General features: G+C 67.8%; 2 protein-coding genes across 7 annotated transcripts; one reads left to right on the plus strand and one right to left on the minus strand.

The window, feature by feature from the left end:
* Window positions 1-320: 320 nt before the first annotated feature.
* Window positions 321-8521, minus strand: LOC120599790 (cleavage and polyadenylation specificity factor subunit 6-like). The gene is made up of 3 exons (XM_039858894.1): window positions 8400-8521; window positions 7591-8143; window positions 321-4898 (listed from the first exon to the last, which is right to left on the minus strand). The coding sequence occupies exon 3, from the start codon at window positions 3300-3302 to the stop codon at window positions 2376-2378; it is 927 nt and encodes a 308-aa protein (XP_039714828.1). The 5' UTR covers window positions 3303-4898; window positions 7591-8143; window positions 8400-8521; the 3' UTR covers window positions 321-2375.
* A 39-nt stretch (window positions 8522-8560) lies between these two features.
* On the plus strand, window positions 8561-20853 carry EGFL7 (EGF like domain multiple 7). Of its 6 annotated transcripts, XM_039858892.1 has the most exons (10): window positions 8561-8700; window positions 13114-13204; window positions 16802-16923; window positions 17110-17226; window positions 18019-18134; window positions 18330-18425; window positions 18555-18719; window positions 19343-19407; window positions 20197-20383; window positions 20571-20853. In XM_039858892.1, the coding sequence occupies exons 3-10, from the start codon at window positions 16844-16846 to the stop codon at window positions 20591-20593; spliced, it is 849 nt and encodes a 282-aa protein (XP_039714826.1). In that variant the 5' UTR covers window positions 8561-8700; window positions 13114-13204; window positions 16802-16843; the 3' UTR covers window positions 20594-20853. The 6 variants fall into 6 exon arrangements, 5 of the variants coding, with proteins under 5 accessions (XP_039714826.1, XP_039714825.1, XP_039714827.1 ...); XM_039858891.1 differs by lacking the exon at window positions 8561-8700 and having other exon boundaries at window positions 12870-13204; XM_039858893.1 differs by lacking the exons at window positions 8561-8700; window positions 13114-13204 and adding an exon at window positions 14160-14289.
* The last annotated feature ends 337 nt before the right edge of the window (window positions 20854-21190 follow it).

The following is a 21190-nucleotide window of genomic DNA, read 5'->3' on the forward strand; positions in this document are numbered from 1 at the left end:
AGGAACGCGCCTGGCCCGGGCCTCGTCCTCTCCGGCCTGTGGGTCACAGACCCCAGCCAGGACCGACGGGAAGGATTTTCACAGCAGTGCTCACAGAGGGGCATGGCTGTCACCGAGCTCACATCCTAGGGCAGAACCAGGGCCCAAGCCCCAAGACCGGGCTCCCCACATCTCCCCGTGACACGAACAGGGACGTCTGGCCCCAAACACCCAGAAGGAGTCTGAGGCTAGAGGGCTACAAGCATCCGGGGGCCCCCAGGGCTCTCCAGCTCTACGCAGACATGGGGACCACGCTGAGGGCTCCAGGCCCTCCTGCTGCGGAGACGGCCTGTGTGACCACAGATGCCCGGGAGTGGCCCACGGCTCTGTCCTACACTGTGTCAGCGTCCGCCCTGAGTCCCTCGGCCCTGCTCCCACTGAGGTGGGACTCTCTCCCAGGGCCTCACACTGGCGCCCAGTCCCCACTGCTGGTCCCTGGCCCGGCTAGGAGGGGCCCACTCATGGAATTGGCCAGTGTTCCCGGGTGCCAGGACCGAGGGCTGTGCCCTTTCTCTGCACCCTGCCTCTTCATTTGGGAAATGGGGCGACCAGGCCAGCAGCGGGTTTAGGGGGTGAGAGGCCGTGAGCACCTGAAGGCCTTTCCAGGCCAGACCTCACCCGGGCAGCCGGGGCTGCCCATGAGTGACCCCTGCCCTCTGCACAGAGCGAGAGCCTGAAGCCCCAGAGATACTTGGCCAAAGCCTGCGGCCGGTGGGCAGAGCCCAGGCCGGTGGGAGGGTCCTCAGAACGGGGCCCCCCAGCCCCGCAGCCCATGACCGACGTGGGTCCTTGTGGGTCCGAGCCCCCTTTCGGCTGCCTCCTCGTGGTTGTTAATCTAAGCGCACTTGTCGTAAGTGACGTAAAACGTGGGGTGTGGCGGGCGGGGCTGCTGTGAGCCCCCTGTCAGGCCCGGCCCTGTCCTTTCCCACCCCCTCCTGCGTGTTCCCAGGGGTCCCCATGGAGGGGGCAAGTCAGCCACCTCACGGCATTGCCGACTCCACCTCTGGCTGCAGAGCTCCGGGGCGCCTGCCGGGCCAGCGCTGTATCTGAGCCTCAGTTTCTCCACCCGACGGGCGGACGGCGGCCTGCAGGGCAGCAGGCAGAGTGGTTCTGCCGCCAGTGCACAGCCCAGCACGCCAAGGCCAGGTGGCCCGCAGCCCGCAGCCCCAGCCATGGCCAGCCCTCGGGGAGCAGGTGTCTCCCGCCCGCCTCCCTCGCCCCTGCGCAGGCCCAGCCCGGCCCCACCCCGGTGGCCAGGCGGCAGGAAGGCGGAGGGGAGCGTTTCCGCCGAGGCCCGGCCCTGGCGAGTGCAGGCCCCGATAAGGGCCCACATGGCCAGCGGCACGTCCGCCCTTTGTCCCGGCTCCCGGCAGCCTTTCCTGCCAGGGCGGGAGGCCCGAGCCCCGGGCGGCGGCCCTCCCCTCCCCCACCCCTCCTCAGGGCCAGGAGGAGCTCGAGGCCAGGTGGCAGCCTCAGGCCCCCTTCCCTCGGGGGTCGCCCAGCGCTCACCCACCGGGAAGCCGTCCCCACCCTCCAGCGTGGCCCGGCCAGCGCTCCTGTGGCTCAGGCCGGCTCAGGTGCTGACGCTGCCCACGTCCAAGCTGGGGGAAGCGTCCGGCCTGGCTCCGCCTGACCGTTGTCCCCGCTGTCTGTCCTAGAATGAGCTGGTCGGTGTGAGCCCGCCACTGGGCAGCAGGAACCATCAGCCCCGCCCCACTGCCCTCAGTGACCATGACTCGTGGCCACACAGCGGGTCTGGCGAGCTGGGCTGAGGGGCTTCCACAGGCTCAGAAGGGCCCTGTCCCACCCCTGGAACCCCAGGAGTAGCCCTTGGCTGGGGAAAGGGTGCCCCGGTCAGAGGGTGGGCCTCGGGCTGCAGACGGAGCCCAGGAGCGCTGGGCCCACTGCACCCCGTGTGTTTCTGGGGCCCCTGTGAGTGGGGGAGGGGAGCTGGCCTGAGCACCCTCGCCAGCACCTGGTCACCCCAAAACGCCCTCACACCTCCCGGGTCGGTCAGAACCCCTCGGTCAGTGGCGGGCCTGGGGGTGGACACACCCTCTCCCGTGAGTCTGGGTACACTGCACGACTAATTCTTTTAAATTGAGGTCATCAGTGCGTATGCATAAAACTGGCCATCGTCACCATTTTTAAGCATACGATTGAGTCAGTGGAATGCACGGCATTCACGTTGCCCAGCAGCCACCGCCGTCTCCAGAACTTTCTCATCGCTCCAAACCGAAACTCCGCCCGTTACCAAGCGACTCTGCGCTCCCGCTCCCCTCCGCTCCTGTCCGGGGTCAGGGGACACTCCGCGTGTGCGGGGCCGTGCGTGACCTCTAGCGCCTGCCCCCTCGCTCAGCATCACGTCTGCGAGGCTCGTCCCTTGCAGCCGGTGTTGGGCTCCGTTCCCCTGTGTGGCTGAGTGACGTCCCCCGCGTGGACCTGCCACCGGCCGCCTGTCCCTGTGTCAGCTGACGGACACCGGGTTGTTGTGAATAACGGTAACGGCCCGTGGCATCCCACACGCCTGAGTCCCCGTGGAGCGGCCGGATCACGTGGCAAGTCTCCATTGGCTGTGAGAAGCCACGGGCCCTTCCATGGAATACCGCACGGCAACCAGCAGGACTGAGCCCCGGAGCGCACGCAGCGCGCAGCACCCCGAGGCACCCCGGGGGCCGCCTGTCCTCCCAGGAAGGGACTCTGGAGTGGCAGCAGGCAGAGTGGGGCAGAGTGACCGAGCGGGTGTGGGGTGCGTCGGAGAGGGGCAGTCGACTGTGGTGGGGACGGCACGGGGGACAGGCACGGGGGACAGGCACGGGGGACCGTGAACCTGCCTGCTTCCCCGCGTGGGAGGTCGCCATGGCGACACACGAGCAGACAGCACCAGGGGCGACTCCGGCTGAGGGCTCTGGGCGGTGACGCTGCGTAGGCAGGTGCTGGGGCCGTAGCAGAGAGGCGGGGGGCGCGGGGTTCACGGGGTTCACGGGGTTCGCGGGAGTCTGTCCTTCCACTCCATGCCGCTGCTCTGAAGACAAGGTGGGGGGAGGCGGCTCTTCCTTCCGGAACCCGTTTCCTAACAAGGGTGGCGGGGTGCGGGGGGCGGGGCTGGGGCCCAGCAAAGCGTCGCGGTCGTCATCGTCATCGTCATCGCGGCTTTCGTCCCCTTGGTGCTCTGCTCGCCAGCCCCGTGGAGCGTCCTGGCCGCCTCCCGGAGGCGGCGGCCATCGGTCCCCGAGCACAGTGCGAGGCTGGGCCCGGGGCATGATGGCACCGGCGGCCTGCTTCCTGAGCCCGCGGCCAGCCCAGGCCTCTGTGAGGAGCTGTCCTCAGTCGCCTGGGACAATAAGCGGCAGGGCTCACCTGGCCACCGAGATGGGCCCGTGCCCCCAACAGTGGCCCTCCCACCTTCCTCAGGCCCACGTGTGGCCTGTCCTGACTGCAGCTGAGCGGCGAGTTTCCGGCCATTGTCCAGAGCAGGGTCTGACTCAGGAAGCTGAGATCCCCAGACAGGGCCTGACAGAGCTGGGGTGGGCTTGGCGACATCCTGGCTGAGAGTCCAGCTGGCGTCAGCTGGGCCAGGACGGTGGCCCGTGGCAGCAGCACCGACAGCCAGACTCGGGGCTGATCCCCACGCCTGGGTGCCTGCTCAGACAGAATTGCTCCAGGTCTGGGGTGGTGGGGGTGCTGCCCGTACAGCCTCCCTCCCCAGGAAAGGCTCAAGGCCACTGTCATTCAGCCACAGCCGGGTGCGGTGCGGGTCCCCAGAGCAGTGGAGGGTGCTGGTGGAGAATGCACAGGGCGTCAGAGGGACAGGGCACCCAGCTCACCGGGGGCCACTCAAATCCTAGAACAGGGAGGGCTGGGCGAGGGCAGTGAGCAAGCATTGGCCACGTGGAGGCCTGGGCTCCTGCCCCGACCCTGCCATGTGCTTGGTGGCCTAGAGGGACGCGTGGCCCTCTGTGCAGTGGAGGTTGAGGGGGACCCTAGGATTTAGCAATGGGGTTCTGAACATCGTTATTGCAGACGGGAACACAGGGGCCTGGAGAAGAGGGGGTCTTGCCCAGAATCGCCCCGGACCCCAGGGACCCTGCCTCAGAGCCCAGACCAGACGCCCACACTGCCCGCTGCTCTGCTGCAGACCCTGCCTTCCTGGTCCCGGTCCCACCATGCCGACTGGGAACCGGGGCAGGAAGCCGGGTGGGGACGGTTCCCAGGCATCAAGGTGGCACAGTGAGCCTCTCCCAAGGGCCGTCCCAAGAACATTAGGGTGCCGTTTCTGGGGCTCCTTGCCCCTCCCGAGGGCTCCCGGGCCAAGTCCAGCATATCCAGGGAGAGATGGGCTCCCGCGGGATCTGGACATGCCTCCGAGCTCACAGTCACTGCAGACCGCGTGACAACGTCCCGTGAGAGAGAGCCAGTGAGCTGGCCCAGAGGACTCCCAAACCAGGCCCCCACGTGCGTTTCCTGGTCTGTCCCAGATCGGGATCGGGGGGGCCCGCTGGCTCTCCGGGGTTGGCAGGGAAGCGTGATCAGACAGCAGCTCCTCGAATGGCCGAGCAGAGCTACCCGCTCCCAGGCATGTACCTGAGACATGTGCACACGCAGACTTGCACACGCGTGTCCACGGCGGCCGGGGGCAGAAACGGCCAAACTTCTGTCAGTGGAGGAACGGACAAATGAGATGAGGTCCGCCCGGAGCCCAGCTCACGCGGCCACACGCACGAGGCCCGGACACCAAGCACGAAACCCCAGAACGGGCCGGTCCGCGGGGACAGGAAGCAGGGGCCTGGGGGACGATGTGACAGCTAGGGGCGCGGCCGCTCAGGAGCATGGGTTTCTTCCGAGGTGCTGGAATTGTCCTGGGAATGACCGTGGTGACAGCGGCTCAGCTCTGTGACTGGTGCTCACAGACACTGAAGGGTGCGCTCTCCACCCCAGTAAAGCTGTTTCATTAAGAAAAGAAGAAAGCACCATGACCCCCCTTCCCACGGAGCCAGGATCCCTCCTGGAGCCCTGCCTGAGGTCGCACGGCTCCAGGTGGCAGAGCCAGGTCTGTGGCAGAGCCAGGTCTGTGGCAGAGCCAGGTCTGTGGCAGAGCGCCTGCTTGTCCCCTCTGCTGCCTCTGTGAGACCTGCTTCAGCTGACTCAGAGAGGCATGGGGTGGTCTGGTCCAGTCCCGAGTGGGGCAGGCGAGGGTCCAGGGTGCTGGGCCCTGAGGGGTGGCTTCTGTCCTGGGCCTGGTTGGGATCTCTGTCCCTGAACAGGTGGACGTCTCCAGAGAGGACACGAAGCCCTAACCAGACAGCCGTGGGTGCTCCATCCCGTCACCCCATGGCCCCAGGCTCTCCCTCTCTTCGGGCTTCAGTTTACCCGTGGGGAAAGGAGGGCATGGCTGGACGGATCCTAAGACCCCAGGAGCCCTGACACCCGGGGACCCAGGTGGGCCTGGCACCCTCCCCCAACAATGGGTCATTTGAGCTTTTCATCAGGAAAAGCACTGAGACTAAATTTATGCCTCGGCCAGAGCATAGTGGGGGAGAGGTCAGGCGCGGGCCCCCACCCCGGCCCTTGACGCAGTTCCCCTTCCCCTCTGGGGGGGTCTATTGTTCTCGAAGCCGGGTCCCCAATCTCCCCCACACACTCACTTCCTGCTTCCTGGCTGAGAGGAAACAGAGATTTCTGGCCAGCAGCAGACACTGGCTGTTTTTTTCCTTTCCCTTTTTACATTTTTTAAGGACGTTAAAAATAATATTAATAATAGGCAACTTCTGAGCTGAGGAGGGTGGACTGGGAGGGCTGGAGGCACCTCGGGGTAAAATGGGGGAGTCACAGGCCCCTTGAACAACCTGAAGAGGCTGCAGACACCCCCTCCTCCTCCTCCGCCCACGAAAGGCCTGGGCACACACTGTCCACCATGGTGGAGTTTCAAGACCCCCAGATCTCCACAGGGCTCCCCAAACCCGCCACGCCCTGATCTGACACACAGGGAAACAGGCAGAGCAGGCCTCAGGCACCCAACGTCCCTGACTTCACTGGACCCTGCGTCAAAGTCTCCCCTGGGGCGGGGTTGGGGACTCCCACATGCCTCCCAGCGGCCCTCCCCCATCAGCTGGGACCATGGGGACACTGCTCCCCACCCCCCACAGCCGCTTGCCCTGCCCACTGCTCAGCAGGGCTCCCTGAGGCTCTGGGCAGGTGGTCAGGCCTGCAGAGACTGTCCTCAGAATCCTGAGAGGTCACTCTTGCAAGTGACAGCCCCCGAGGGCAGGCTGCGGCCTCAGCTCTGGCTCTTGCTGACACCCCCGCCCCAGGCTGCTGAGGGCCTGGACCCTCACTCTCCCTCAGGGGCAGGGCGGGAGGGGACAGGATGGCCCCAGTGGGGCGGAGGAAGTTGCCCGGCCCACGGCCCCCCACGCAGGGAGCCTCCCTTTCAGCCCTGAGAGATGAAGTGTTTTTCCTGCCACCCTAGCGACTGCCCCATCCGCCTGGCAGGGCAGACTGCAGCCCGAAGGGATGGGGCTTCCGCACAGGGTGCCAGGTGGGGAGAGTAAGCCCTCTCCTCGGCCCTCACGGAGGGGAGCCGGGCACTGGGACCAGCCGGCTGTGGGGCTGTGGGTGGGGTGGAGTGGGATGGGGGACCCTCGGGACCTAGCCAGAGCTGGCCAGAGCCAGGTGGGTCTCGGGCCCTGTCGTGGGGCTCTCCCTGCTCAGCCGGCCTGACCTCTTGGCCCACCCTGTGAGTGAGTGACTGCTCACCTCCTGGCCACCAGCCCCAAGACGAACATTTCACGAGGTTCCTGGGACCCAGAGACGCACTGCACGCCCACCGCCGAAACCATGCCAGGGACCCCAGGCTGGGGCCTGAGGGCAGCCTCTTCCCTCTGCACAGCTGGACTCACTCGCCTGTCCTGAGACGTGCTCGGGGCCCGGAGGTCGGACCGCTCAGCGGGGGAAGCCTGCCGCTCGGCCCCCTCCTCCCACCCTGCTCCCCGAGGGGCCCCTGCCCGCTCTCATCCCCCCAGATGTCTCCCCTATAAATGGGTCTTTCCCCAAGAAGTAAATCTGAGGTTTACGTCACCCCCCTACACTAAAGAAGTGGTACGAGGGTGCCAGCGCTGGACGGTCACCGAGAGCTGAGGATGGGGCGGGCGGCCACGCGCTCCCGCAGCGCCCGTGGGGCGACCTGGAGCACTGTCAGGCAGTCGCGGGCTTTGCGCCTCCCCTGGGACCAGAGAGTCCCCTGGGCAGTCCAGGGTACAGGCAGAGAGAGATGCATTCACACGGACACCTGCCAAACGGTGGCCCGAGGTCGCTCGCAGCAGCACCGGTGTAAGACCTGAGGCCAGCCGCAGGGCGTGCACAGACGTGCCATTCTCCCTGGGGACAGGAAACAGCCATGAGTCACAGCAGCCCAGACAGGTCTCACAGGAGCGCCGTGGAGCGGATGAGGCCAGGCACGGCGTGGGCATGTGTGACCTCGAAGCGTCAGACTCACTGCGAGTCAGGACGCCCTCTCTGGAGGCTGTGACAGCCGGGCCTGGGCACACTCACCATAATGATCACAGGGTCCAAATGTGTCTCACCAGTAACACAGCTGTGCGAGTCACCTCTGGGAGGGGTGCCGTCTGGGTGGGGTCGCCCGTCTGGGCGGGGGTGCCTGCAGGGCGGGCAGCAGCACCCAGAGACGAGCTCTCCGCTCCGTGGGGCTGGTGCTCCTGTGAGGGGTCGGACGGGGCCCCAGTACCATGGGAGGCCTCCAGGGAGCTTAGGCAAGGATGACACATGACCTGCTGTCAGCCTTCACTGAGCGCCCTGTTAGCCGCGGCGAGGGCCAGGGCTGCCACCAGGAGGAGGGCGTCCGGGCGGGAGCGTGGTGGCCTCGACCAGGACGGGGCAATGCCACGAGGGATGCTTCCAGACGCAGAGCCGTGGGGACCTGCCGGGAACCAAGCACTGGGGGTCGTGTCCTGGTCCCCAGGAAGCGAGGCAGGGGGAGTGAGCGGAAGGAGCCAAGGGCCCCCCAAGAGTCTCCTGCACTCTGGCCCCCCTGAGCCACTGTCCAAATCTGGACAGGTGTCTTCCCCGTGAGCCTCAGTTGCACCATCTGAAAATGGAAATTCTCGACTCAAGGGCGTTCATTAGCTGAGCGCTGCCCGGGCCCAGCAAGCACCTCTGACAGACCGCGGCGGGTGGCGGGCAAGGCGAGAGCTGAAACCCCAGGCCCGGACGACCCCTTGCTCCCCATGGAGCCTGCTTCCCGCTGGGACCTGGCCCACTCAGGGGTGCCCGAGCCCCGCCACCTCCCTTCCACCCCTCGCTGGGACAGGTCACTGGACCAGGCCATCCATCCCTTGTCACACCTGGCGTGGAGCTGGGCCCAGCCGCGGCTGACAGAGCCATCCTGTGTCTGAGGCCAGCGGCTGCGGATAAACAGGAAGCCCAATCTCTCCGCTGGTCCACTCTGCTCTTCCCGTCCCTGGCCCGGCACACACGCGCCTGGTGCCCACGCTGGCCTCTGCCAGGGGCTGGGTCCACCCTCTCCTGGGGCTGCGGAGGCCAGACGCTCGGCGGCGAGGGGTCCCAGGAGGGCCCCAGGAGGACCCTGGCGGCCCGGGCCGACCCTGGCCGCTCCCCACCCCCTGACCAGCACGCTCTGGGAAGGTAAGGCAGCCCGACCCCTCTAGTCAGAGTTCCCCGCAGCCGGGCAGAAGTGCCACCGTCTCGCCCGCTGCCCGCGCGGCAGATGGGGAAACTGAGGCCCCTGTGGGCAGAGCCTCCAGCAACAGAAGCACAGCTGGCACCAGTGTGCCAGGGTCCCCGGCTCGGACCCACGCCCGGGGATGGCAGGGCTCCAGGCCAGGTCTCTGAGCCGTCCAGGTGTGGACCGCCTGGAGGTCGATGACCAGTCCCACCAGGCGGCCACCCTGTGCTTGGCCAGCGAGGCTGTACCCTCTGGGGTCACAGGCACCGCCGACTCCTTCCAAAAACATTCAGACCTTCGGTGGGGGGAGGCAGGCAGGCCACTGATCCGGAACAGACACCATGGGGGGAGGGGGTCTTCCTGGTCTGCCCCAGGGTGGGCCCCCTCCAGCCTAGAGCAGAGTGAGCTCCCTATTCCTGCCCCCCAGGGGCCTCCTGGGCCAGAAAGTGCTACTCACTCCTCTGCAGGCCCCAGACCTTCCTGCAAGTCCGGGAGGGTGTCCCACGGCAGCCAGCATGTCCCCTGCCTGGGCCCCCCCCCACCCTGGCAGCCCCTCCCTACCCCTGGAGTGCTCTGGGTCAGGCCACCTCTCACACGGGTCCCTGAGGCTCCAGGGATCTGACGCTGGAGCATGCAGAGGCGTTCCAGGCGGCGGGACGGGAAGGCCTTGGCACCCTGAGCCCAGGCCTCCCTTCCTTCCATTGGCTGTGGTCTCGGTCCAGGGCGAGGCGGGGGCTGGGCAGAGCCTGTCTGGGGGGTGAGGGGTCACAGAGCGGTGGGGGACCTCAGAACGAGCCCCACCCCGGCTGGCACCCGGGCGCCAGCGCTGGGGAAGGGGGTCTCCCCAGGACCCAGAACTCTTGTTTCCTGTCTTCTCCGTGCCTGAACTCACCTCTGTGCACTGGGGCTCTTTCCAGAAAGTTCCCTAACATGCCCCTGCTTAGAGGGAGGGGTGACTCATGAACCCATTCACATATTTGGCTGACTAGCTACTCGGGGTCTCAGCCTGGCCCCCGGCGGGGACAGGCCTGACGACTGGCGAGGGCATAACGAGGCCCTGGGGGGCCTGCTGAGGAAGGGGAGGAGGAAGGGGCTGCTCCTCCTTCGGCCACCGGCTCACCTGGCCGGGTCCCCTCCCTCTCCGGTCCTCGGTTGCCCATCTGGACCCAGCCAGCCTGGCGTGTGCTGCCCCTCCCCCACCCAGGGGCGCGGAGCAGACCCCCGGGGCTGGCTGGGGTCTGCGTGGCACGGGCACTTTCTGGGGGAGAGCTAAGCCCAAGTTGACCTTCAGCTCTGGCGAGGACCCTTGGCGGGCAAGCTGGCCCCTCGGGGGGCGGGGCGGGGAGCGGGAAGCGAGGAGGTCCAGTGAAGCGTGGGCTGCCCAGGGTGGTCGCTGTGGACTGGAGGAGGGAAATGGCGGGGGGCTCTGCCTGCCCACGCCGGCCTCCAGGCAGGGGGCACCGCGGCAAAGCGTCCCCCAGCCCCCTCGCCACTCACACCAACAACGCCTGAGCCCCAGGGGCCTCCTCAGCTCTCATGATAGCCCGCTGGCTGGCACCTCTCCTGTTCCCATGGAACGGATGGGGGAACAGACCCAGAGAGAAGCCCCTGGCCCCGAGCACAGTCCACACCTGCCGGACCCTTCCCCAGCCTTGGGGGTGCGGAGGGGAGCCGTCCCTGCTGACCACAGACCCGCCAAGCTTGCGCGAGGCCCTGCCCTGCTCGGGCATCCCCTGGGAATCTCCCCGGCTGCCCCGCCTCTCTCGGCGGCCAGGCGGCTAGGTGGGGCCGGAGGGAGGTGAGGGCCAGTGGAAGGGCCCAAGGCCAGAGAAATGAGGTGTCCAGGCTGTGGGCGGGGAGGGGCTGACCCCGGAGCAGGGCTCGTGCCCAAGGACAGCCACGCTTTGGCGCGGCCCAGCTCGCTTGGAGGCCCTCGGCCGCCTGTGTGGTCTGGGTGGGTCCTCGCCAGCTGCCCAGCTCCATTTGGGCACCTGCCACCCACCATCATGGCCTCTGATGCTCGGCCTGCAAGCCCCCAGTGCCACCAAAATGCGAAAACCGAGGACCACACCTGGGTGCTGGACCACCCACCAGTCTGAGGAAGCACCTCCTTTTGCATTCCTGCGCCCCACCCCACCCAGCACCCCTCAGCCCACGGGAGGCTGAGGGACAGAGGGCCAGGGAGCCCCCTGTGACATGAGGCCGGGAACCAAACGGGCCTCCAGGAGAGGCTGTTCTCAGACCACTAGGCCTCTGCCCACCCCGCGGCCGCCCTGGCTGGGCTCCTGCCTGGGGTACACGCGTCAGGGGGTGCCGGCCCGTGCCCTGAGGGAGAGTCCAGGGTCACAGGATCCATGGGCCCTTCTGTGGAGCCACACTAACTCCCCAGCCTGGCAGACCCACGGCACTGGGAAGGCCCTGGTCCTAGCCACATCCTCTCACACGTGGGACCAGTCAGGTCCCAAGGTCACCAACTAGGCTGTGGCCATCCAGAGCCTGGTCTCTGGCTGCTCCAGCGTCAGACTCAGAAGCTCCGGGGGTCCAGGTCCCCCACCCCTCCTGCAGCCCAGCCAGGCACCTCCCTCGAAGGCCCCCCGCCCGCCCCTCAGCCTCCTGTTTGTGCGCTGACAGATGCCCCTTATCAGCGGAGAACACACACAGGAAGTCCGGTCGGGAAGGGCCCATCCCAGTCCCGATTTACCGGGCAGGGAGCATAAAAAGCCGCCCTTCCTCGCCGGGGGAGCCTCCCTGCCCTGGCCGGCTGTCCCCGCGGCAGCGCGCACCTCACCGCCGAGAGGGAGGCTCCGGCAGACGGGTCTGACAGGCAGCCTCGGGAGAGGCCTCAGGGTGGCCGGCAAGGGGACCGACCGGTCCATCCCTGTCCCGAGGAGGCGGCAATGGTGGCCATGGCCCAGCTGGAGCCTGAGCAGCATCAGGTACGGCAGGGGTGGCCTTGGAAGAGCAGGGAGCAGGCAGAGTGGGCCCAGCGCCCCTCGGCTCCCGCTGGCCACGGCTCCTGCTGGCTGGGCGCGGCTGTGCCATGTCATCGTCTTCCCTGTTGGTGCCATCCCCACTGCACGGAGGACACTCATCCCCTCAGCCGAGGGTGCCCCCGGGGGCGTGGCCCGGTCTGGATTCCCATCCGGCCTCCAGCCCTCGCCCCGGGCAGCCTGGCAGCTGCTGTGAACTTTGGAAGGAGGAGCCAGGTGCGGATGGGTCCCCCTCTCAGACCCAGGCGTCCCGAGGGCGGCCCCCCAAGGTGGGCCAGCAATTCCTGGGGCGCGGGAACCCCAAAGCCAAATCTGCTGGCAGGATGAGCCACGCGTGCTGGGGGCACTGAGCACGGGGCCAGGAGGAGCCCCCTCCTGCCGGCCTGGCCTCGGGTCCTCAGGCGGAGGCACATCTTGAAGGAGTGCGATGGAGTCACTTTGCCCGTCCGCCTCGGAGCCTGGGGCAGCCCCTGTTCTCCCTCTCCCCCCCCCACCCCAGCAGCCCCAGGCCGCACCCAAAGCTCCCAAGCTGGAGCCCCAGCCCCGTCCCTCCCGCTGTCTCCAGCCCACACCAGTGGTCTGCCCGAGGAACGATCATTTTTTCAGATGAGGGAGCAGGTGAGGCCTCCGCCTGGGTTAGTGGCCGTGAGGACGAGCTGAGCTGCCCTTTCTGCTCAAGCAGGAGGCCAAAGGGTCAAGTGACCACAGCTTCAGGGACAGGATGGGGGCAGGGGACAGGGCCGGGAAGCTCTTCCTCTGAGTCCCCCTAGGTCCAGCTCTTAACTCTTTACTGCCTGGGGTTGGACGAGGGCTGCCGTGCGTGAGTCTGGGGGCCAGAAAATCTCAGGTCTTCAGTGGCCAAACTCTCCTTCAGAATTATAGGCATCCAGCGGTAGCTGCCCCTGCCACCCAAAGACAATCTGCCAGGGCTTCCAGGGTCCCCTGGTCCAGGGCAGTGGCCACCGAAGAGCAGGAGGAGAAGCCTCGTTCTGGGGGCTCCAATCCAGCTACCTGGGTCCCCCCCTCAGCTCCGTGCACCAGAGGCGGCTGGAGCCCGATGCCGCCCAGCCATCCACTCTGCACGAAGCGCCCCCCCTTCGCCAGTACCCGGCTTTGTGCAGGATCTTGGGGCTGCAAGCACAGCAAGTCCCCGGCCCCTGGGAGCTCAGGGCCAGATGCAGCAGCCCCAACTGACGGATAGGGTGCCGTGTTTGCCCCTAGGCCCAGGGTGTGAGCTTTAGGCCAGCACCAGATGGGAGTCTGAAGGGCAAGTGCAGGCTGAAGTCCCCCAGCCACATCAAAGCTGTCCCCTGGCCTCCTCTCCAGCCCCTGGGCCGCAGGGTGACCAAGTGTGCGAACCCACACTGCACCTCTGACCCACAGACCCCAGCACAGGAGAGGCTCGGGCAAGCCCTGCCACCCAGAGGAGCAGCTGCCACCCGTGTGCGGGGCATGAGGGAGCCTCCTTCTCCAGGTGAGTTCCCACGGGGATGCTGAGCAGCAGCAGGGGCCCGGCTGGGCCTGGAGCACTTTAGCAAACCCCCACTTAGGTGGTCAGGACCCGGGCTTGAGTTCAAGGGCGACGCGGTAAGGCAGTTCCCGGGTGGGGCAGGCCTGCTCCCTGTTCCAGCCAGGGCCAGCCCCGGTCTCTGGGGGCATGATGTTCCGGGCCACTCTGCCACGTGGGGTCGCTGTAGCCCACCCGAGGATGCGTAAATGGACCAAAGGGGAGGAGAGAATGGCCAGAGTCCCCCGCGGTGACCACGGAGTTGGGGGGACAACCTAGGGGGCTGAGAAGCACTTGGGGGTGGTCCCGACTGTCCTGTCGCACTGTTTGGGATGGAGGCCCTGGTGTCACACCAGGCCCCAGCCGGCTCTAGGGGGTTCCCCGTGGGAACTCGTGGGAGTACGGGGTCTACGGGCTTTGAGAGGTCATGAGATCCACCCCCCATGTGGCTGTGAGCGGAGGTCAGCTTTAGCCTGGCGCCTAGTGAACTGGCCATCACCCGCGGTTGGAGGTGGGGGAGGCAAGAGCTAGTCACCGCGGGCCCGTGTGGCTCCCCACGCGGGCCTCCGGGTACCTGGCCTGCGTCTCAGCCCTGCGGCCCCCGCCACCGTGCGCCCCGCTGCGGGAACGAGCGGCTCGGGAGCGGCGGCGGTGCGGAGGCCGTTGCGCGTCAGGAGCCGCGGGTTCTAGCTGACTCACTGCCCGGCCCGGGGGCACCGTCCGCAGCGGAGCCTCAGTTTCCCCATCTGCGCAATGGGGGCGGGCGGGCGGGCTGGGGTTCGGAGCCCAACCCCGGGCGTGGGGCGGGCACAAGGGCCAGGTGGGCGGGTTTTCCGGGGCGGCGGGCCGTATCCCGGCGCGGCGGCAGCGCGGCGGCGCGCAGCGCCCGGACACCCGGGCGGTGGAGTGCGGAGGCGGGGCGCCCGGCCCGGGCCGCGGGGAGCGCCGAGGGCGGGGGCCGCTCTTCGCTCGGGCTGGGGGCGGGGGAGGTCGGGCACCTCGCCGTGCGCGGAGCTGGGGGGCGACGCGGAGAGACGGCGGGGAGTCGAGAGGTGAGCGGGCCGGGGACGCCGGGCGCCAGCGCGCACCGACCCTGCTCCCCAGCCCGGGCCCCGCGTCCTGAGGCTGGGTCTGCAGAATGGGCCCAGCAGCCTTGGGGAAAGGGCGCCCCCTGCAGGTGACAGGCGTCCCGGTCTGGGCCGCGCGGGGGGCCGGGGTGGGGGGCGCCCCAGCCCTCCCACCCCCCATCCGAGCCCAGCGGATCCTTCAGGGCCTGGCTCAAGGCCTCGCAGGCCCCGGACCCCGCCGCCCAGGCCAGCCGAGCCGTCTGCGGGGCCGGGGTGTCACTCCGCCCCCACTTCCAGCCCCCACGAAGCCGGCCATGCCGGGGGAAGGGGAGACGTGGGGCGGGCGGTGGAGAGGACCCATAAAGAGTCAGCCTCATCTCACTCCGCCTCTCCGCGCCCCCCACGTGGGTCCTGCCGTGCAGTGCACCCCTCCCGGTGGGGGGCGACTGGGGCAGCACCCCAAGGTGGAGTCAGGCCCCTCCCTCTGCGGACCCGGCCTCCACGGGTGGCCCCCCGGGGATGCAGGCCGGCCAGGTGCAAGGGAAGGTGATGGGCAAGGCTTACGCCGACTCTCTCGAAAGGACAGGACGCTATTGCTTATGGACCTATAGGCGCGCGGCCCCCCCAACCGCCCCGACTGGCCGGCACCAAAAGGGAAATGAGATTCTGCGAGGCCAGCACAGGCCGGGCAGCGCCATCCACTTCCTCAGGCCTGGGGGGGTGGGGGGAAGCGTGACTTTCAGAAACTGGGCCTCCCCTTTCCGAAGGCACCGTTCCCTTCAGACGGCCTGGATAGGGGGGAGGTGCTGGACCTGCGGCCGCGAGAGCAGGTACATCTGTGGAACCCCGGCCTGGCCCTGCACGGCTCTGCCACAGGCCCCCTGGCCCACCCGCCCCCCTGTACCTTCCCAGGGCCACCTGCCCTTGCCATTTCAATTCGAGCCTGGACCATCAGGCCCACCCTGTAACATGCTGCCCCACAGTACCCCTCAGAAGTTCATTCCTCCCCACTGGCTCTGACTGGAAACTCTGAGAAGTCCCCCCACCGCCCCCAAACTAAGTCCAGACACCTTAGCTGCTCGCCGCAGTCTGCCTGCTCGGCTGCCCCGACCCTCCCCTCTCGGGCTGTGACAGAGGGGCTGCAGGAAGGACCCTCTCCCGCCGCCTCTGCCCACCCAGGGCCTCACGACACGGGGCACGCGTGTGGGCCGAACCCTCAGCCGAGTGACCGTTCGCAGCGGGCATGGCCTCACTGTCCCCTCGGGGTCCGGCTGGGTGTGCACGGAGGGCTCAGAAACCGCTCGTGGGGGTCCCTGTTTATGGGCCTGACTGGCAGAGCCAGATGGGGGGCCTCCGAGACCCCGCTGATGTCGTCAGGGAGACTGAGTCCCAGAGAAGGGTACTCCCTTACCTGACTACGCCCCACTAGCACACACGTGCACACACACACGCACAGCGTACGCACACATACACTGCATACGCACACGTGTATACACAGTGCACACATGCACTGCACACAGTGTACACACACCCACGTGCACACAGCGTACACACCTGCACACACGCACATGCGTACGTGCATACACACAGCGTATGCACACACACGCACACGCAAGGTCAGCCTCTTCTGGGGTGCCCTTCCCTGCAGGGAGCCCAGCAGGGCCCAGAACAGCCCACGGGGACAGAACCCTGGCCCCTTGGGGGCTTTGGTGGGATGCCCAGATCAGGGGGCAGGAAGCCCCAGAGCCTGGGCTGCATGCGTGGACAGCATCTCCCCACACCCCCAGGCTGCACACACCACCCCTCCGGTGCCCTGGCATGCTGCGGGCCATTCACTCAGGGCTGGGGTTTGCATTCCCAGGAGGCCCCTCCTGGCCTGCCTGGCTTCCATCCACAGCCAGCATAGGAGTCCCCGCCTCCTATGTGCAGGCCACACCCCTGCCAGACTCCCACCCGCATACACGGGCCCCGCATGTGGCAGCTGAGGACACTGGAGGCCAGAAGGGCCAAGCCAGCTGGGCCGGGTTCCCGCTATGCCATCTGACACCCGTTTGTGGACTGAGACTGGGGTGCAAGTGTGCCTTTGCCCTGCCGTCACAAGGACACTCAACTTCCCAGGGGAGGGAGAGCTGGTCAGGTGCCCACCTGCCCAAGTCAACTTTCTTGGAGCTTCAGATGCTCTCCGGGCTCACCCAGACCAAGCCCAACAGGTCAAGGTGCCTCCTGCCCCCAGCAAGGGTGCTGGCTTCTGTTCCCTGGCCCTGGACGGCGTCACCCCTCTGTGATCCCTCGGGGGGCTCATGACTGGCGAGGGGCTCGTGACTGGCGAGGGGCTGGCCTCACTTGGCGAGGCACGGTGGCACCCACTCATGGGGGCCCCCCCTGCCGGCAGGAAGCTGAGCTGGGCAGGTGTCGGAGCCCGCGGGCCACTCCACCAGGAACATGGGCTCAAGGGGTATCTGCAGAGGGCCTTACAGGGTTGTGCCTTGTGCTGCAGGCCACCCTGAGGAGAAGGCTGTCCCTCTTGGAGACGCAGGCCATGTGGAGCCCCAGGGAGCCACTTCTGCTGTGGCTGCTGGTGCTGGCAGCGGGCAGTGCCGAGCACGTCTACCGGCCTGGGTGAGCTGGGGTGAGCCAGAGGGTGGTCGGCCAAGAGCCCTCAGACCCTCCCCAGGGCAGCTCCCAGTCCCGTCGGGGGCTGGGGCTCCTCCCCTGGCTCCTGCTGAATTCCCCTTCCCCAGTTCTTGGCTCCCTTGGGTCCCAGCCCCGGGAGCCCAGGCTGACTCCTGGCCCCTTCCTCTGCAGCCGCAGGGTGTGCGCCCTTGGGGTGCCCAGGGGCCCCGTGGCCGAGTCCTTTGTGCAGCGTGTGTACCAGCCCTTCCTCACCACCTGCGGTGGGCACCGAGTCTGCAGCACCTACCGGTGAGTGCCCCGCCCGCTGCACACACCCCTGGGGCCCGGGGCGGCAGTGCGCCCGAGTCGGGACTGAGGCCACGTCCGAGTGGGTGGCTGAGACTGATGCCCATGGGGTCGTAGGCAGTCCCGTCTCAGGATGGTGTGGGGGCTGCTTCAGGAGCCTGCAGCTCACCTGCTCCCACCCTCATTCTTCGAGGGGTGCCCCGTCCTGTCTGCTCCTCGAGGGGTCCCCCATCCTGTCCGCTCCTCTCCACTTCAGGGTGGTAACCCCTGCCCGGCACCCCCGGCTGCAGGCTCTTCCCACTTGGGGGCACCTGCCTCCGTGCTGGCCCTGTCCTCGGGGCCCCACCGGGCACCCCTCTGCCCCAGCTGGTTGCATGGTCACCGTTGGACATCCTGCCCCTCACCTCGACCGGCCCCGGGTCCCTTTGGCCCTGCCATGTCGGGGCGGGGCGTGCACCTCTGGTCCTCAGTGCGGGCACGTGGCCGTACAAGGCTTTGCTTTCCGAGGTTCTCTAAGCACTCCCTGGCAGGGGGGACCCCAAGGTGCCATCCCAGGGGGAGAGGCCCTCTGGGGTCACACCTGGGTGACCTTGTCCACGCTGGGGGAGATGGTTTCATATGCTTTCTGTCAGGCTTAGGACCAAGCCAGCCAGGAAGGTGGGTGGTGGGGAGGACAGGGCACCTCACTCAGCATGTCTGTGGAAAGCCTGGTTTGGGCCCAGGGGACCTAGTGGCACCCACTGAGGCCACTCTGTGAGGGTTGGGCCCTTCTGAGCCGCCCCCTCACGCCCACAGGACCATCTACAGGACTGCTTACCGCCGGAGCCCTGGGCCGGCCCCCTCCAGGCCTCGCTACGCCTGCTGCCCCGGCTGGAAGCGGGCCGGTGGGCTCCCCGGAGCCTGTGGAGCAGGTGAGGGCCCTGCGCCTCCTGGCATTAGTAAGAACAGTGGCCCAGTCAGACTCCGCCCCCTCCAGACCCCAGGCAAGGTACTCGCTGCTTCTCAAAACTGGAGCCAAGCGCCTCCTTGCTGCACGGCACCCCTTCCCGGCCGCCACTCCCACAGGGCCCTGGGGGACCTTGGTGACAGGCCTCCTTCACCCACAGCAATCTGCCAGCCACCATGCCAGAATGGAGGGAGCTGTGTCCAGCCAGGCCGCTGCCAGTGCCCCGCAGGGTGGCAGGGGGACCTCTGCCAGACGGGTGAGGCGGGGTCCGCCCTCCCTGAGGGGACGAGGTCCCCCTGTGCGTCCTGGGTGGCCCTCCAACAGGTCGGTCTCAAGGGGCCTCAGTGTGGGTGCCGCCTCCTGCCTGACACCCCCTTTCCCACAGACGTGGACGAGTGCAGTGTTGGACGGGGCGGCTGTCCCCAGCACTGTGTCAACACCGCGGGTAGCTACTGGTGCCAGTGTCGGACAGGCCACAGCCCATGTGCAGACGGGGTGCTCTGCCTGCCCAAGAGAGGGACCCCTGAGGTGACTCCGGGCCCCACCAGAGGTAAACTCCCCACGTGCCCCGCCTTTGCGGCCGGGCCGGGATGCTGGGCATGGCGGGGACACCAGAGGGACGCCAGCCCCAGGCCCGGCGGAAGCGGGGCTCTTCCCGAGGAAAGGTGGGCGCTGGTTTCTCACGGGCGCTGCAGAGAGCTCGCCGAGGCCCGCCACGTGACCCGCCCGGGCAGCCCGGAGACACCGCCTCCCGCTGGCGACGGAACATTATTACTTTTGGTACGCGCTGTGACACTTCAAACTCGTACCGTGAGTAATAATGCGCTGACGGCAGCCCAGCACCGAGAGCGCGGCGCAGACCACGGCGGGGACCCCCCGCATGGCGGGGACCCCGCACCGGAGGGCCCGAGGGAGTGGGCCCGCATCTGCCCAGAGCCTCGTCCCAGGGCGCCGGAGCCGGCAGGGCCACCTCCTAGACCTCCGGCCAGCCCTGGTGGACGGCTGGGGCCCCGAATGGGGGGAGGGGCTTGCCGCCGCAGCCGGGGCTCGAGCCCACCCCCAGGGTGCGCCCCACAGCTGGGGCAGAGGCTGGGAGGCCACGTGGGGGGTAGGAGGCCGGCCCGGGTGGGGGGTGCAGGCGGGCCTCTCTGACTCAGCGCCCGGATCCCCCAGGAGTGGACAGTGAGGTGAAGGAGGAAGTGCAGAGGCTTCAGTCAAGGGTGGACGTGCTGGAGCAGGTGAGGCCCCGGGCCGGCGCCCCCCGGCCGGCCCTCGGCGGCGGCCCACAGCCCCTGCTGTCTCCCGGGGCATGGATCTGACCCTCGGGTGGCCGTGGGATTCAGCGGGAGTGCCCCAGGGGAGGCTTCCTCAGTACTGACTGCCCAGGCACCCTTGGCCTGCGTGCCAGGAAGGGCAGGGGCCACAGGTGACTGGGACCCCCAGGACAGGCAGGGCAGGGCTGAGCTCTGTGTGACACCCCCATCTGTGTTTCTGCATGGACAGTGCCCCTGTGGGCCTTTCCGTGGGGCCATTGCCCCAATGACCCCCTCATTAGTTCCGGTCCACTCCTCCTAGCTGCTCTGACCCAAGATCCCATCCTTGGGACCCTGGGCCAGGCTGTCCTGGGTCCTCCGTGCCCGCCCGCCTCCAGCTCTCCTGTCTCAGAGGCTCCCTCTGGTGGACGTCCAGGGCCCCACAGCTAGAGCTGGGCCCTTGCGGCCACAGCAGTTTCCCTTAAAGCAGTGGTCCCCAACCTTTCTGGCACCAGGGACCAGTGCTCCCAAGAGAATCTAATGCCTGAGGATCTGAGGTGGAGCTGAGGCGGTGATGCTGGCGCTGGGGAGCGGCTGCAAATACAGACGAAGCTTCGCTCGCTCACCAGCCACTCACCTCCTGCTGTGCGGCCCGGTTCCTAACAGGCCACAGACCAGCACCTGTCCACGGCCCTAGGGTTTGGGTCCCCTGCCTTAAAGCCTCGTGGAACTGAGGGTGAGGGCTGGCCCCGGGTCACATGACCCCTTCCCCAGCCGGGCCCTCTGCCTGTCCCGCAGAAGCTGCAGCTGGTGCTGGCCCCACTGCACAGCCTGGCCTCGCGGGCGCTGGAGCGAGGGCCCCAGGACCCTGGCAGCCTGCTGGTCCACTCCTTCCAGCAGCTGGACCGCATCGACTCCCTGAGCGAGCAGATCTCCTTCCTGGAGGAGCAGCTGGGGTCCTGTGAGTGCAGCCCCCACACCCGCCCCCCACACCCACAGGGCTCCCTGGTGGCTGGGGCTGGTCTGTGCCTAGTGAGGCCAGAGGGTGGGGCAGGGCAGCCATAGGCTGAGGGGGTGCATCTGGCAGACTGGAAGCTGGTGGGGAGCAGGGACCGGTGACCTCTGACCCCAGCCCTCCCCACCCGTAGGTTCCTGCAAGAAGGAGCTGTGAGCCGCAGGCCTGTCTCCTCACCCCAGCTCCCCGCCGAGCAGGGCAGGACGGGCGGGGGCTGCGAGCCAAGGCAGGAGAGGGCACCCCCCTTCTCCTTACCAAAGAAGCAGGGTGGGGTGGGCTGCGGGGTCCCTGTGTGAATCCAGCCGCGGCCCGGCCAGCGCCCCACACCCCCAGCTGGCTCTCGGGGTTGAGGGAAGGTCTGAGGGTTCCCTGCCCGGAGCCCATGCTGCTGTCAGAATAAAGTGAGGCTTGAGAAACTGGGCGCACAGCTGCGTTTCAGGGGGCACTCGGACGCTGCCACAGCCCCCGGGCCCTCCGCCACCCGCTGGCTGGTGGAGAGAGCATCCGTGGGGCACGGAGGGGCACTCCCGCCCCACGGGTGCCCCCAGATGGGCTCTGGGTCCCCGCTCTCCAAAAGGGGATGGAGTGGGTGGCCTCTGGGAAGGTGACGCTGGCCAGAGACGGCTTCCTGGGACAGGCTGGCCCCAGCCCCAGCCAGTGGCCAAAGAGCAAATCTTCAGCCCCCTTGCCCAGTGCCCGCCAGACCCCTGAGCACGCGGACTTCCCCTCATCCGGTGGACAACCTCACCCGTT

This window comes from Pteropus medius, unplaced genomic scaffold, assembly GCF_902729225.1.
Source record: "Pteropus medius unplaced genomic scaffold, Ma_sr-lr_union100, whole genome shotgun sequence".
Taxonomy (NCBI): Eukaryota; Metazoa; Chordata; class Mammalia; order Chiroptera; family Pteropodidae; genus Pteropus; species Pteropus medius.